This window comes from Sitophilus oryzae, unplaced genomic scaffold, assembly GCF_002938485.1.
Source record: "Sitophilus oryzae breed Bouriz unplaced genomic scaffold, Soryzae_2.0 scaffold_649_pilon_pilon, whole genome shotgun sequence".
NCBI lineage: Eukaryota > Metazoa > Arthropoda > Insecta > Coleoptera > Curculionidae > Sitophilus > Sitophilus oryzae.
In genome coordinates this window covers 1,735,147-1,747,866 of record NW_022147250.1, presented here as the reverse complement: position 1 = coordinate 1,747,866, position 12,720 = coordinate 1,735,147, and the positions used below count along the sequence as shown (strand labels likewise).

Sequence of the window (12,720 nt, the reverse complement as noted above, 5' to 3'; positions counted from 1 at the left end):
GTACGTTGTTATAGTACGAGAGCTAGCAACGTCGGAAAAACAAGTATTTTAAGACGTCTGGCTCTTTTTTAAGACGTCTGGCTCTGATATCTTTTACTGTGCTCTCTAGAACAGCATGCGGTCCGTCTGGCTGCCGGTAAACGTTGCGTTCTCTACTGCGCATTGAAAGAAGATCCTATATTTTTATTACTCCTTTAAATTCTAGTATTGAATATTAATCGAACATGTCTCCATAGCGCAGTTTCCGACCACAAACCGATGATTCAGAGTTCGAATCCGGGTCAGGTCAAAGACTTTTTTATTTTATTTTCGTTTATATTCTGATAGTAAAGTATTAAATATTTGTTTTTTTTTAATTACCAGAATTATTTAATACTTTACTATCAGAATATAAACGAAAATAAAATAAAAAAGTCTTTGACCTGACCCGGATTCGAACTCTGAATCATCGGGTTCGTGGTCGGAAACTCTACGCACTGCGCTATGGAGACATGTTCGATTTATATTCAATACTAGAATTTATAGGACTAAATTAATAAAAAATATAGGATCTTCTTTCGATGCGCAGTAGTGAACGCAACGGGTATCGGCAGCTAGACGGGCCGCATGCTGTTCCAGAGAGCATAGTAAAAGATATATCAAAGAGCCAGATGTCTTAAAATACTTTCTCGAAAACGGTGCTAGCTCTTAGACTATTACGCATCCTACAAAAATTATTTAAAATTTTTTAAAATAATTATTTATTTTTTTACAATATACCGTAAGCAAAACGCACCGAACATTATTCGGGTATGAATCGAGATATTATACAAACAGTTGGAGTTTTATAATATGAAAACAAAGAAAATTTTATGACCGCGGATTCCTCGGGTGATCAATCGATTATTTGAATACTCGAGGATTGAAATCATCCGATTATTCCCAACTTTAATTGTTCAAAAGTATCTCTGTGTATGGCTAGCTAATGGATAATTAGTAGAACTTCGATAATCCGAACACATATCAGAAGACAGTTACCGTCGAATTAGAGAGAAATCCAGATTACCGGAAAGTGTTATTGTTTTTTATTTGTTTTGAAAGTGTTATCGTTTCCAACTCAAACTTAAACAAAAAATCGCACTTTAAAACTTACTCATAAAAAATAACACAAATTAACATTTCTTGGCTAAACTTATAAATATGCAAAACAATCGAAATTAGATGTAATACAATATGCATTATTAAGTAAATATGCACCTTAATACATTCCATAAGTTCATAAAAATGTAAACAATGTAAAATTAATATTTAATTCGAATGTTTGAATGCTGCCTCAACAGCCTTCTCTTTTAGTTTATTCAAAAGGAAAAAATCTTGCGTAGAAACATCGTTTTCTTTTTGAAGTTACATTTTCAGCATGACAATGTGATCTTCTGTTTCAAGTGCTTCATTGATGTGTTTATTATCTTCATTTTGTCTCTGGCTCTTGACTGAAGAGTAAGCTAACGACCTAAAAATTCTTGTTCTTCTTAAGTTAATCTGCTTCCTCTAGGAGGTGCGAGACCTTGTCAATGGTGAGGAGGTTCCTATTCAGGTGCTAAGGGGAATTCCCTCTGGTACTTTGGTGGCTGGGTCTAAGGAGCATCTCACTGTCTTGTCCCTGACTATAGTGTCGTGACCAGGGAATTGCACCAAGACGTATAACGATGCCGGATGGGACCACCATATCTGTCATAGTGTCATCTGTGGCTCGATAGAAGACTTCCTCGTCTCCGTTACTTCTACATGCGGGGATCTGTAGAAGTAGCCCGACTCACCCTTGCGGCGTATAACCAGCTATGCCAAAACTCCAATGCAAGGACATCGAGTTGACAAGTCATCAACTCGAGGGAGGAGGGTTATGGTCAGGTCTCCCGCAATAGGAATTGACTTCAAATCCAAGGAGGCAATAGAGAAAGAGGGACATATCCTCTATTGTAGATACGGAACAACACCGGTATCAGGTGTTGTATCTTGTATCTAAGGAGAGACCAAGTTAAAGAGGTCGAGAAAATAGAGACTGATCCTCCAGCCTCCACCTCAAAGGTACCCCAGCCGAAGACAAGGTCCTCGACTGTGAAAGGCACTAAACCCCAACCGTGGAAGGGTGTATACCCTCGTAGGAGCTAGATGAGGATGAACAGCTGTTGAACTAGCGTAGAGGATGAACAACTGTTGTCACAGAAGGATGAAAAATCTCTACAACAGGAAGCTCCCCATGTATGATGAGATATAGACTGTATGATGAGTTAAAACTCAAGAATGGGGGACACAATAGATCTTTCAGGTTGCGTTGATGCCCTTCCACTCATTCTATATTCTACATTTTAAGTTACTTTGAAATGTTGCATTTTGGAATAGCAAATGTATCAGAAATGTCACGTATTCTTCCTTTCTTGTCACTACAATCCAATATATTGCATTTGTTTCGGAAGGACGTTGGATTGGCGCCATTTTTAGCGATATACGATACTTTTTGCTTTCAGTTCAAAGAAAAAAAAAGACTGCGTATTGCATCAAAATGTCTGAGCCGAGCCTGACAGGTCGCCAATATAGCGACGAGTTACGTTTTAATATAGCTTTACGTTTGAATTTTGGTGGTATCCGGTATACAGAGGTCAAAATATCAAACTGTACAAATGATAAGAAACGCCGAACTACCGGTATTGTCTGATTTGGCGCGTGTCCAAATTAGAGAAGTTCTATTGCATTATAATGCAAATCCGTGCATTGAAGTGAAGAGCCGCGCTTCACACAAGCGAGCCTCAATAAGTTTAATATCGACGCACTTACCTTTAATTTTCCAGGTAATTTTTCTGATAACTTTTTTGCATACTTAGAGATATTTTCATTATAGTATACGTTTGAACAATGTCCTAATATTTCCATTTGTTCAGCAACTGCTTTAGTAATCTTTCTAAAATTAAAATGTTAGGTAAATTATATTAAAAGTTTGTTCTTCAATTAACTCTTTCTCATAATGAATTTTCTGTTAGTAGGTACCGTATGATCAGAAAAAAACCGCGTCAAAGACGGCTAGGTAATGACAATCGATGATAATTTTAGCGAGGTCGATCTCTAGCCGTCATTTACTAAAAATTGATATAAAATTTCTTTAAATACATAAAACTTTCAAAAAGTAACACTAATTATAGGAAGATTAAGAAAGGATAGAACGTTTCAAGATACAAATTTATTTCCATAACAAATATTTTTTCTCGAATTTTAAACTACACTATTTAAAAAAAAATAGTCAATATAAACATAAATTACAACCTTCTTAAGGCCAACTGGCAGTAAGGGCCATTGGGAAGCAAAGAAAAGTATAGGCCAAGTAAATTACGTCTAGAGCTTGACCTCGCTCTCTTTGACGCCTCAAAATGATTTTTAATTGGTGTAGTTTAAAATTCGAGAAAACATTTTTTTCGGAAATAGATATGTGTGTCTTGTATTCTTTTTTAATCTTTCTATAACCAGTATTAATTTTTGGCAAGTTTTATGTCAATTTTTAGTAAATGACATCTAGAGATTGACCTATTTAAAATTATCATAGATTGTCATTCCCCAACCGTCTTTGACACCGTTTTTTTTGGATAACTGGAAATATATAAGATAAAAACAAAAAAGAGACCATATATATACTTACGGATGACAGTGACCTACAGACACCGTACATATTCCTCCAAACATGTCTAAATATCGTTTTCCGTCCAAATCAAACAACCACTGCATATGCCCTTGACTAATTGCAAATGGTTTACTATAATAAGTGGTTAATGCTGGATTTAAATGCCTCTTTCTGATAGCTTCAATGTCTTTAAAGGAAAGACCCTATAAAATATAAAAACCAATAATGAAGGATTTTTGAAATAATGTATCGGATGTTTGATAACTACAACTGTGCCAAATAAACAAATAAGTGTATACCGCGTGTACTCCTGTTCCCTTCTGTTCTTCCTGTTGCTCTTGTTCTACAAATTATAAATTTAATTTCTTCAGAGTAGAAAATTACTACAATCATTATACAATATACAATCAGAGCTGCAAAAAGTCAGTTTTAAAGAGAGTCAAGACATTCTTAAGTCATTTCTAAAATCAAAATGATTTAAGTCTTAAGTCTTTGACATAAATGATTTTATTTCAAGTCAAGTCATTTTTGTAAAGACAAATCAATATAACGTTATTTAAGTCGTTTTTATGACTTAAGTTTATATTTTTGACTTAAATCATCATGATTTACCAGTTAAGTTAGAAGTGACTTAAATCAATATAACTAACTTCAAGTCAAGACAACCAGATATTAAAACGATAATTAAAATTAAACCTTAATTAATTCTTTTTATACAAGGCTTAATTAAGCCTTTTATAAAAAGACAAATCTTTCTAATGACTTAAGTCTTCAATAAAAAGACTTAAATCTTTTTAATGGCTTAAGTCTTTTTCTACTTCAGAATAAAGATTTAAATCACAAATAATTAAAAAAAAGACTTAAATTTTAAGTCATTAAAATAATTTAAATCAAAAAAAGACTTAAGTTTTCTGTGAGCTTGTAGCTCTGCATACAATATAATAATATTTATGTGAAAATGAAAATATACCCCCTCAAAATGTTAAGCATTTTTGTTAGGTAAATTTGTTTTCAAAGTACCTATATAGCCACTATGAGAAGTTGCTGCAAATTTTGTGGCATTTTACAAAAAATAACTTTTTACATTTTATTGTTTCAGAGGCGAAATATTCTATATACAGAGTGTCCCAGAAACAAGTGCAAGTATTTTAACTGGTAGTATAGTTCAACTCCAGAAACACGCCTATGAGGTTTTTTTCGCGAAAAAAAAAATGTTTGGAATTTTTTTTAGTTTTTAGTTAAAAAACATAATTTCTTCATAATATGGCAACATAGGCATTATATTAAATTTACAAGAAAGAAAATCCAGAAAAGATCCAATGGTTCTCAAAATTTTAGCAAAAAATCATTTTTTTGGAAATTTTTAAAGTAAAATAACTCCGTTATTTTGGACTTATATGAAAAACGATAAAGAAAAAATATGTTTCTTTTATCGAGAAATACCACCCCTTAAAATACTTGCACTTATTTCTGGGACACCCTGTATAAAGATATACAGGGTGTTCATTTTAAAACTTACCACCCACGTTTTCTGCAAAAATAGACAGATTTGTGATATTCGCGGAAACACGTGATATTCGCGGAAACACGACAAATTTATCGAGGGGCAAGGTGTTTTATGAAAAATTGGATAGCCCAGCTTCAACCCCCTAACCCCCAGGGCTGCCACCCCAATTTTTTTAAATAAGACACGGGGTCGTGTGACACATCATTTTAAAGCGCTTTTTATTCTGAACATTTTGACGTCTTATTTTTTAAATTTTAATTTACCGTTGAGGTAACACCCATTTATAAGGTTTGGGAATAATAGGAATAACACCCATTTTAAGGTTTGAATAATTATTTTTATTTAAATCATCGCCTAATCACTAAGCTTATTTAATTAATTGCTAAAAGTGTTCTCCATTGACTTGTAAACAATAAAATAATCGCTGTTCAAATTCTTGACGGACATTTTGAAAAGTTTCCCGGGGTATGGCCCTACACGCTGCTGTTATGTGATTTTTTAAATCTTCAATGTTTTGGGGAACGGTTTTATAAACTACTGACTTTAAATGACCCCAAAGAAAAAAGTCTCTGGGACTAAGATCAGGTGACCTTACAGGCCATTCTATTGGCCCTCTTCTTCCTATCCACCTCTCTGGAAATCTATCGCCCAGCCAATCCCGGACATATCTGGCGTAGTGGGGACGTGCCCCGTCTTATTGTGTGTGAATAAAATCTTCATTAAGTATAGCGTTACCGACGTCGTCCCTTTGATTCTTCCAACATGTTTAGGTAAATCTTCCCCGTCAGATTTTCATTTAGGAACACAGTATTACCCAGAATTCCCGCCCAAACATTGATTTTTGTGGGTACTGCGTATGACCTTCTCTAAAAATATGAGGGTTTTCATCACTCCAATAGCGACAATTATCTTTGGCATTTCCATTAAGGAAAAATGTGCATTCGTCAGTAAAACATGAGTTTAAAAGCAAATTTGGAGTTCGTGCAATGTACTCATTTACTCACGGTCATTTCTTCACAAAATTGAATTCTTCGATCTGGGTCATCTTCATTCAATGCGTGTAGAATTTGAATTTTATACGGATGGAATTTGTGAAGCTTAGTTACCTTGTGGATTGATCCGACTGACACGTGGGTGGCATTAGAAATCTATCTTATGGAAGTACATTGATCTGCCGCAAAATGTCCTAAACCCCAATTTGAGTCGCCTCATCAAGAACCCTAGGACCTCTACGTTTTGAACTGGCTACCGACCCCGTGGTTCTAAACTTTTGAATAAGCTGCATGCAATAAACGTGAGAAACATTTTTATCGGGGTGCCTCGCATTGAGAACAGCGGCAGTAGTCCGAGCTGATTACATGATCCATAAATAAGCACTAATTACTAATTCAACTTACTATTCCAGAGAGTAAACCATTTTTATAAAACTGTAGCGCGAAATTGAAAGGAAACTTAGGCATACACATCACAAAGTGACACTGATATTTCGTTGGAATTCTTCTGCAATATCATAAAATAAACAAATATAAAAGAAGAAATGTTTGCAAATTTTAATGATAACAAAAGAGTCTGTTTAAAAAGGTGGAATGCATGTTGCTTACTGATTTTTTTTAATAACAAACATGTAATTTTTCTTAATATTTACAGCATTTATGGGACAGAGCAGTAATTTGGATATTTTTATTATGTCTACCTATTTAAACCTTAATATGGGTGTTATTCCGCAACGGTAAAGTAAAATTTAAAAAATAAGACGTCAAAATGTTCAGAATAAAAAGCGCTTTAAAATGATGTGTCACACGACCCCTTGTCTTATTTAAAAAAATTGGGGTGGCAGCCCTGGGGGTTAGGGGGTTGAAGCTGGACTATCCAATTTTTCATAAAACACCTTGCCCCTCGATAAATTTGTTGACATGTTTCCGCGAATATCACAAATCTGTCTATTTTTGCAGATAACGTGGGTGGTAAGTTTTAAAATGAACACCCTGTACATTACGTTGAAGTTTGTTTCGAATATCCAGAAGCAACTTTTTAATAATTCTTATGGTGGTTCGTACAGAGTGAAATAAAATAAAATAAGAACAAAATAACATAAGAAAGTTGGTTATAGGGAACATCGTAGTCGCGTCCATATAACCAAAATGAAATAATAAGAGTTGGTAATCTCTTGTTTTATTTATTGTGAAAACGGCTTTGCGCATGCTTCATTGTTTCTTAATTCTAACTTACAAATACCGGGTGCGTCTCAAAAGTGGCTCACCCCTATAACTTTTTTATTTTTTTCAGATAAAAAAACGACATTTGGTATGTTAGTATATGACATAAATTAGGATTGATTGACGTATTCAATTGTTTTCGGTCACTTCCGGTTTCACCGGAAATGACTACAACTTTTGATTTTTAAATGACACCCAGGTATTGTTTTAGTTTATTCGATAGAAAATGACATTATGAATAGAAAGACATATCATATGTCAACTTTTGACATTTTCGAATATGGTTTATTTGAAACCCCAACATGCGGTTCAAACCGACAATTTGACTCGAAATACCAAGTGTGTGGTACCAAATTATTCGTAAAAAATGCTTTTTTCACCCTCGTTCCATTTGAAAAAATTGAGATATGATTAAAAATAGGTACTATTTGGGCATCTTTTAATCAGCCAGGACAAGACAATAAAAACAGTAGACGATCAAATCTATTTTTCCAAAGATCCTTGATTAAAAATTAGTGTTTTCAACACAACCATGGCATACTCCAGATTGACATTTAAAATACAATTTTGTTTAAAGCGAAAATGTCAAAAGTTGACGTAGATATGTCATTCAATTCAGAGTCATTTTCTATCGAATAAAGTAAAAAAAAATACCGAGACTGTCATTTAAAAATCAAAAATTGTAGTCATTTCCGATGTAACAGGAAGTAACCGAAAATAATTGAATACGTAAATCAATCCTAATTCCAATCCGGTCATATACTAGTGATGTGTCGGTATTTGAGTAACGCGATTTTGGAGCGGTATTTTTTTGTAACACCGTGTCGCGCTCCACAACGAATTGGGAACCTGTTACTGAAGAACGACGATCATAATGACGACAAAATTATAAATCATTTATAATTTATAAATAAATTATTTATAATCGCTATTGAAGTTAGCTTGAACCGTAGTAACCGCATAGCGACGTGTTTAGCTCCAGCCATCGCGATTGCGTCGGTCGCCTACAATAGTTACTGGAACTGTACGCAGCGTCGGGCGATCTCGGTGGCGACGGCGACGTGTTCGCTCCTGCCGTCGCGCTCCTAGAGTCATAGTTCCATGTCGCGTAACTGCTGTAACTGGGCATCGACGCTCGACCTCGGCGGCGCGGCGGCCTACTTCACTCCAGCCGTCGCGCTCCTAGAGTTTTAGTTCCCTGTCGCGTACTGCTGTAACTGGCTATCGACGCTCGACCTCGGAAGCGGCTAACTTCGTTCCAGCAGTCGCTGGAGCGCTTCTAGGGTTTCGTTTTCGCCTGTAGCGATTGGGTCGGTTACTATTGGCGTTGGTGCTCCCGTCGCCGTCGCTACGTTACTTTTGAAATAGCGATTTTTGGTCTGTACTAAGCATGGCATAAAATAGCGTTGTTTGAAAGATGAAACGTAAAAGCAAATAAAATAAAATTAAAATTTGTTTGCTTTTATACATTTATATAAGTTTTATTGTTTATATCTATTTTTAAGGTCTGATGATGGCTGGAATTGCCGAAACTGGTCACCAATAAAGATTTTTTTTGACAGTGGTTTGTGGGACTAGGTAGGTAGTATAAAATAAAAGTAGGTACCAATGCCAGAAATACTACATAAGCGAAGACCGCGACACTTAGTAAGTTGGAACCTCGATTACAAAATCGCGGTTTCTGGAACGGTCGCTATTGTAACGCGACTGATGTGGAACCGGTATTCCCGTCACTATCATATACTAACATACCGAATCTCGCTTTTTATCTGAAAAAAAAAGTTATAGGGCCACTTTTGAGACGCACCCGGTATGTAAAATTATACGGAAATCCCATCGCTCGTGACTTCCACGCCAAATGGACGCCATTTTTTTATCATACAGTATTATGTTAACTACATTAAAAAATTAAGGTTTAAATTCTAGTTATTCACATTCAATTAATTTACACACAATTAAGAAGTAAACTCTGGGGCATTTTCAAAATCCTTTCAAAAATTTTTTGAAAAAAATTAAAACTACTTATGTTTATTGCTAGTGTAAAAACACAAAAGTAGTTTTAATTTATTTAGTGACTTTTTTTCCAGAGTCATATACTATCAAATTATTTATTGACCTTATTCATTTTATATACTTATGTTTGGTACCCTAAAAACTCATTTGTTCACTTGAAATTGGAGTACTAAGACAAAAGACAACCAGTATACCAGTCACCCCTATAACTTTTTTTTTCAGATAAAAAACGAGATTTGGTACGTTAGTATATGACATAAATTGGGATTGATTGACGTATTCAATTGTTTTTGGCCACTTCCTGTTTCACCGGAAATGACTACAACTTTTGATTTTTAAGTAGCACCCTCTGTATATTTCTACTTTATTCTATATAAAATGACACTCTAAATAGAATGAGAGATAATATGTCAGCTTTTGACATTTTCGCATATGGTTTATTTGAAATTGTAACATGCGGCTCATAACGACAATTTGACTCGAAATACCATCATACCAGAAAATATCACCATACCAGAAAAATTTCATTTTCTGTTGAATAAAGTAGAAATATACAGAGGGTGCCAATTAAAAATCAAAAGTTGTAGTAATTTCCGTTGAAACTGGAAGTGACCAAAAACAATTGAATTACGTCAATCAATCCTAATTTATGTCATATGCTAACATAGCAAATCTCGTTTTTTTATCTGAAAAAAATAAAGAAGTTATAGGGGTGAGCCACTTTCGAGAAGCACCCGGTATAAATAAAAATAATAATATAAAAATTGTTCTCACACAAAGTGTTAAAAAAATATTAAAATCTCTATTAAATAGCTCCAACCAGAGTCCCCTTACTTACCTCGTATTTTTTAGGTATAAAATCACATTTGGGCTGTTTAGGCAGTGTAGCAAAGTTTCTTAAAAACATCCTAGGAGTAGTCATAGTTAAAGTGGGCGTACAGCAAACGTATCTCCAAAAATACTTTTAGAATATAGCTGAATGCACAATAATTATCATACAATAAACATATTTTATAGACAATGGTTGATTACTAAATGTGAATAGCAAAAGCAAATTTAAATATTCAAAGGGCAATGTCTGTTTATTATTAAAATAAGTGAAATATTAAGTATGTTTGTGCGGTCAAATTATAGGACCAAAAAAATATTGATTTTGAGTTACTAGATAATTGAGAAATTAATGTCAAATTAATGTGTTTGTTATTTTGATCGAGACATCGTATAAAAAATAACTTAAACTGATAGTAATTTTATGATATAGTATTGAAACAATATTAGCATTAATAAATACAATACCAAACCAAACCAAACCAAAAACGGCTGAGAATGACAACCGATGATAATTTTAGCACGGTCGATCTCTAGACGTCACTACTTACTAAAAGGACGTAAATTTTTGTAAAAAATTAATACTATAGAAAGATTAAAAAAGGCTAGAACCTTTCCAGACACACAAATCTACATATTACAAAAAAAAATATTGTTTACACCATATAAAAATAATTTTTACTAAATATAAAAATAAATTACAGCCTTTATAAGGCCAACAGGCGTAAGCGCCATTAAAAAAATAAAGAACAGTACATATTGTACATACAATAAAGTACATACAAGATTATCATCGATTGTCATTTCCCAGCCATCTCTGACGCCGTTTTTTTTTCTCGAAAATATGCTGCCGTAGTTTCCAGAATACAATTCGGACCACACTGTATGAAGTAGGGAGTAAAATATTCCATATAAATCACAATGAAGAAAGAATAACGGCTGACATATTTTCATTTTTACTTAATTCCGCCAAGATGAATGTAAAATATCGGATATAAAGTGAATAATCCATCAATTACAGATTGGACATGTAAAATTCCATCAGATTACATTCTTTGATATCCATTTTATTTTGTCTCGCTTTTTATTTATACGTCCCTTCAATTATAGAAATTTTAATTCAGTTTGAACTAGATTCTTATATAATAATTATACAACCATAATTATTATGGTTGTTATACAGGGAGGTCCGAACTGCATTCCGGAAACTTCGGCAGCATATTCTGCAGATAAAAATATGTAAAAAAGTTCGTATAAATGCATGTCCTTAAATGTTTAGTTTCGGAGATACAGGGTGTAGAAATTTCATTTTTATTTCGATTTTTTCCAAATAATTTCTGAAGTAAAGTTACAATAATATTTGGATGAAAATTGGTGTCTGGAAGTTTTTTGACATGAGAAATTTGATTTTGATGTCAATATGGCTTTTACTTGTAGAGGGCACCACCTACCTATTTTTTAACTGGTTTTAAGAATAATAAGTTTTCTTCCGTACTTTTCTTTCGTACCTCGATTGTATAAAACTACTGAGTAAAAAAATATACATTTACTACGTTTTTTACGTAAAAAAGGTCTCTTGCTAAAAATCGCTAAGAGTAATGGTTCTCGAGATATTTGGAATTTAAATTATCAATACCTGTTGTCATTGGCATAAATTAAACATGTTGACTAAATATAGGTTATTAGACTGAAATCATAAATTTTAAATGTTTTTGTGTCAAAAGTTCAGCAGAAACTGTTTTATCATCTTTTTTTCCAAAAAAAAATATGATTAATTTAAAAAAATAAAAAACCACAAATTTATCATTCAGTCAATTGTCAATTCATATTTTTCAGGCAAATAACAATCTACTGAACATGTTAATTTTTTGTCAATAATGACATGTATTGACTATTTCCATTCTAAATATATTGAGAACGGTTGCTCGTAGCGATTTTTACCAAGAGACATTTTGAAATTTGAATGAAATTTCTACACCCTGTATCTCCGAATCTAACCAGTTTAGGCCATACATTTATACGAACTTTTTTATTTATTTTTATCTCCAGAATACGCTGCCGAAGTTTCCGGAATACAGTTCGGACAACCCTGTATTTCTATGTAATTTTTTTCTACAAGCAATTAAATAAGCAAAATTGATATAGTTTGTCCAACAAGGGCATTCATGACAGTGACGGTTGTGTCTGTCATTTTAATTCATAGGTTGTCGTCTGTCTGAATCTGCCTATATTTAATAGTATTTTATATGAATATTACAAACATTTAAAAAATATAATGATAGTTAACAGTAAATGATTATTTGAATAGCAAATCAGGAATTCTGTACTGCGCTGAAAAATTGACCGGGCATCTCATATAACACAATCTTTCGACAAAAAGCAAAAAAACGTTAAAAAAATACATTAAACTATACCGGGTGTGTCTCAAAAGCGGCTCACCCCTATAACTTTTTTATTTTTTCAGATAAAAAATCGAGATTTGGTATGTTAGTATATGACATAAATTAGGA

The 12,720-nt window shown here is 33.5% G+C and overlaps 1 protein-coding gene across 4 annotated transcripts in view; it reads right to left on the bottom strand.

Moving 5' to 3' along the window:
- The window catches only part of LOC115887837 (alanine--glyoxylate aminotransferase 2, mitochondrial), a 29,132-nt gene extending 18,627 nt beyond the window's left edge, over positions 1 to 10,505 (bottom strand). Inside the window, exons 1-4 of one of the 4 annotated variants that reach the window (XM_030907351.1) lie at positions 7,150 to 7,300; positions 3,946 to 3,989; positions 3,665 to 3,849; positions 2,812 to 2,935 (exon numbers count right to left, since the gene is read on the bottom strand). In XM_030907351.1, coding sequence (XP_030763211.1) covers positions 2,812 to 2,935; positions 3,665 to 3,849; positions 3,946 to 3,989; positions 7,150 to 7,285 — 489 coding nt within the window. In that variant the 5' untranslated portion in view covers positions 7,286 to 7,300. Of the gene's footprint in view, positions 1 to 2,811; positions 2,936 to 3,664; positions 3,850 to 3,914; positions 3,990 to 6,550; positions 6,887 to 7,149; positions 7,301 to 10,220 lie in introns of those variants that run through there. The other 3 variants (XM_030907352.1, XM_030907353.1, XM_030907354.1) reach the window with 3 other exon arrangements.
- Between the last annotated feature and the right edge of the window lie 2,215 nt (positions 10,506 to 12,720).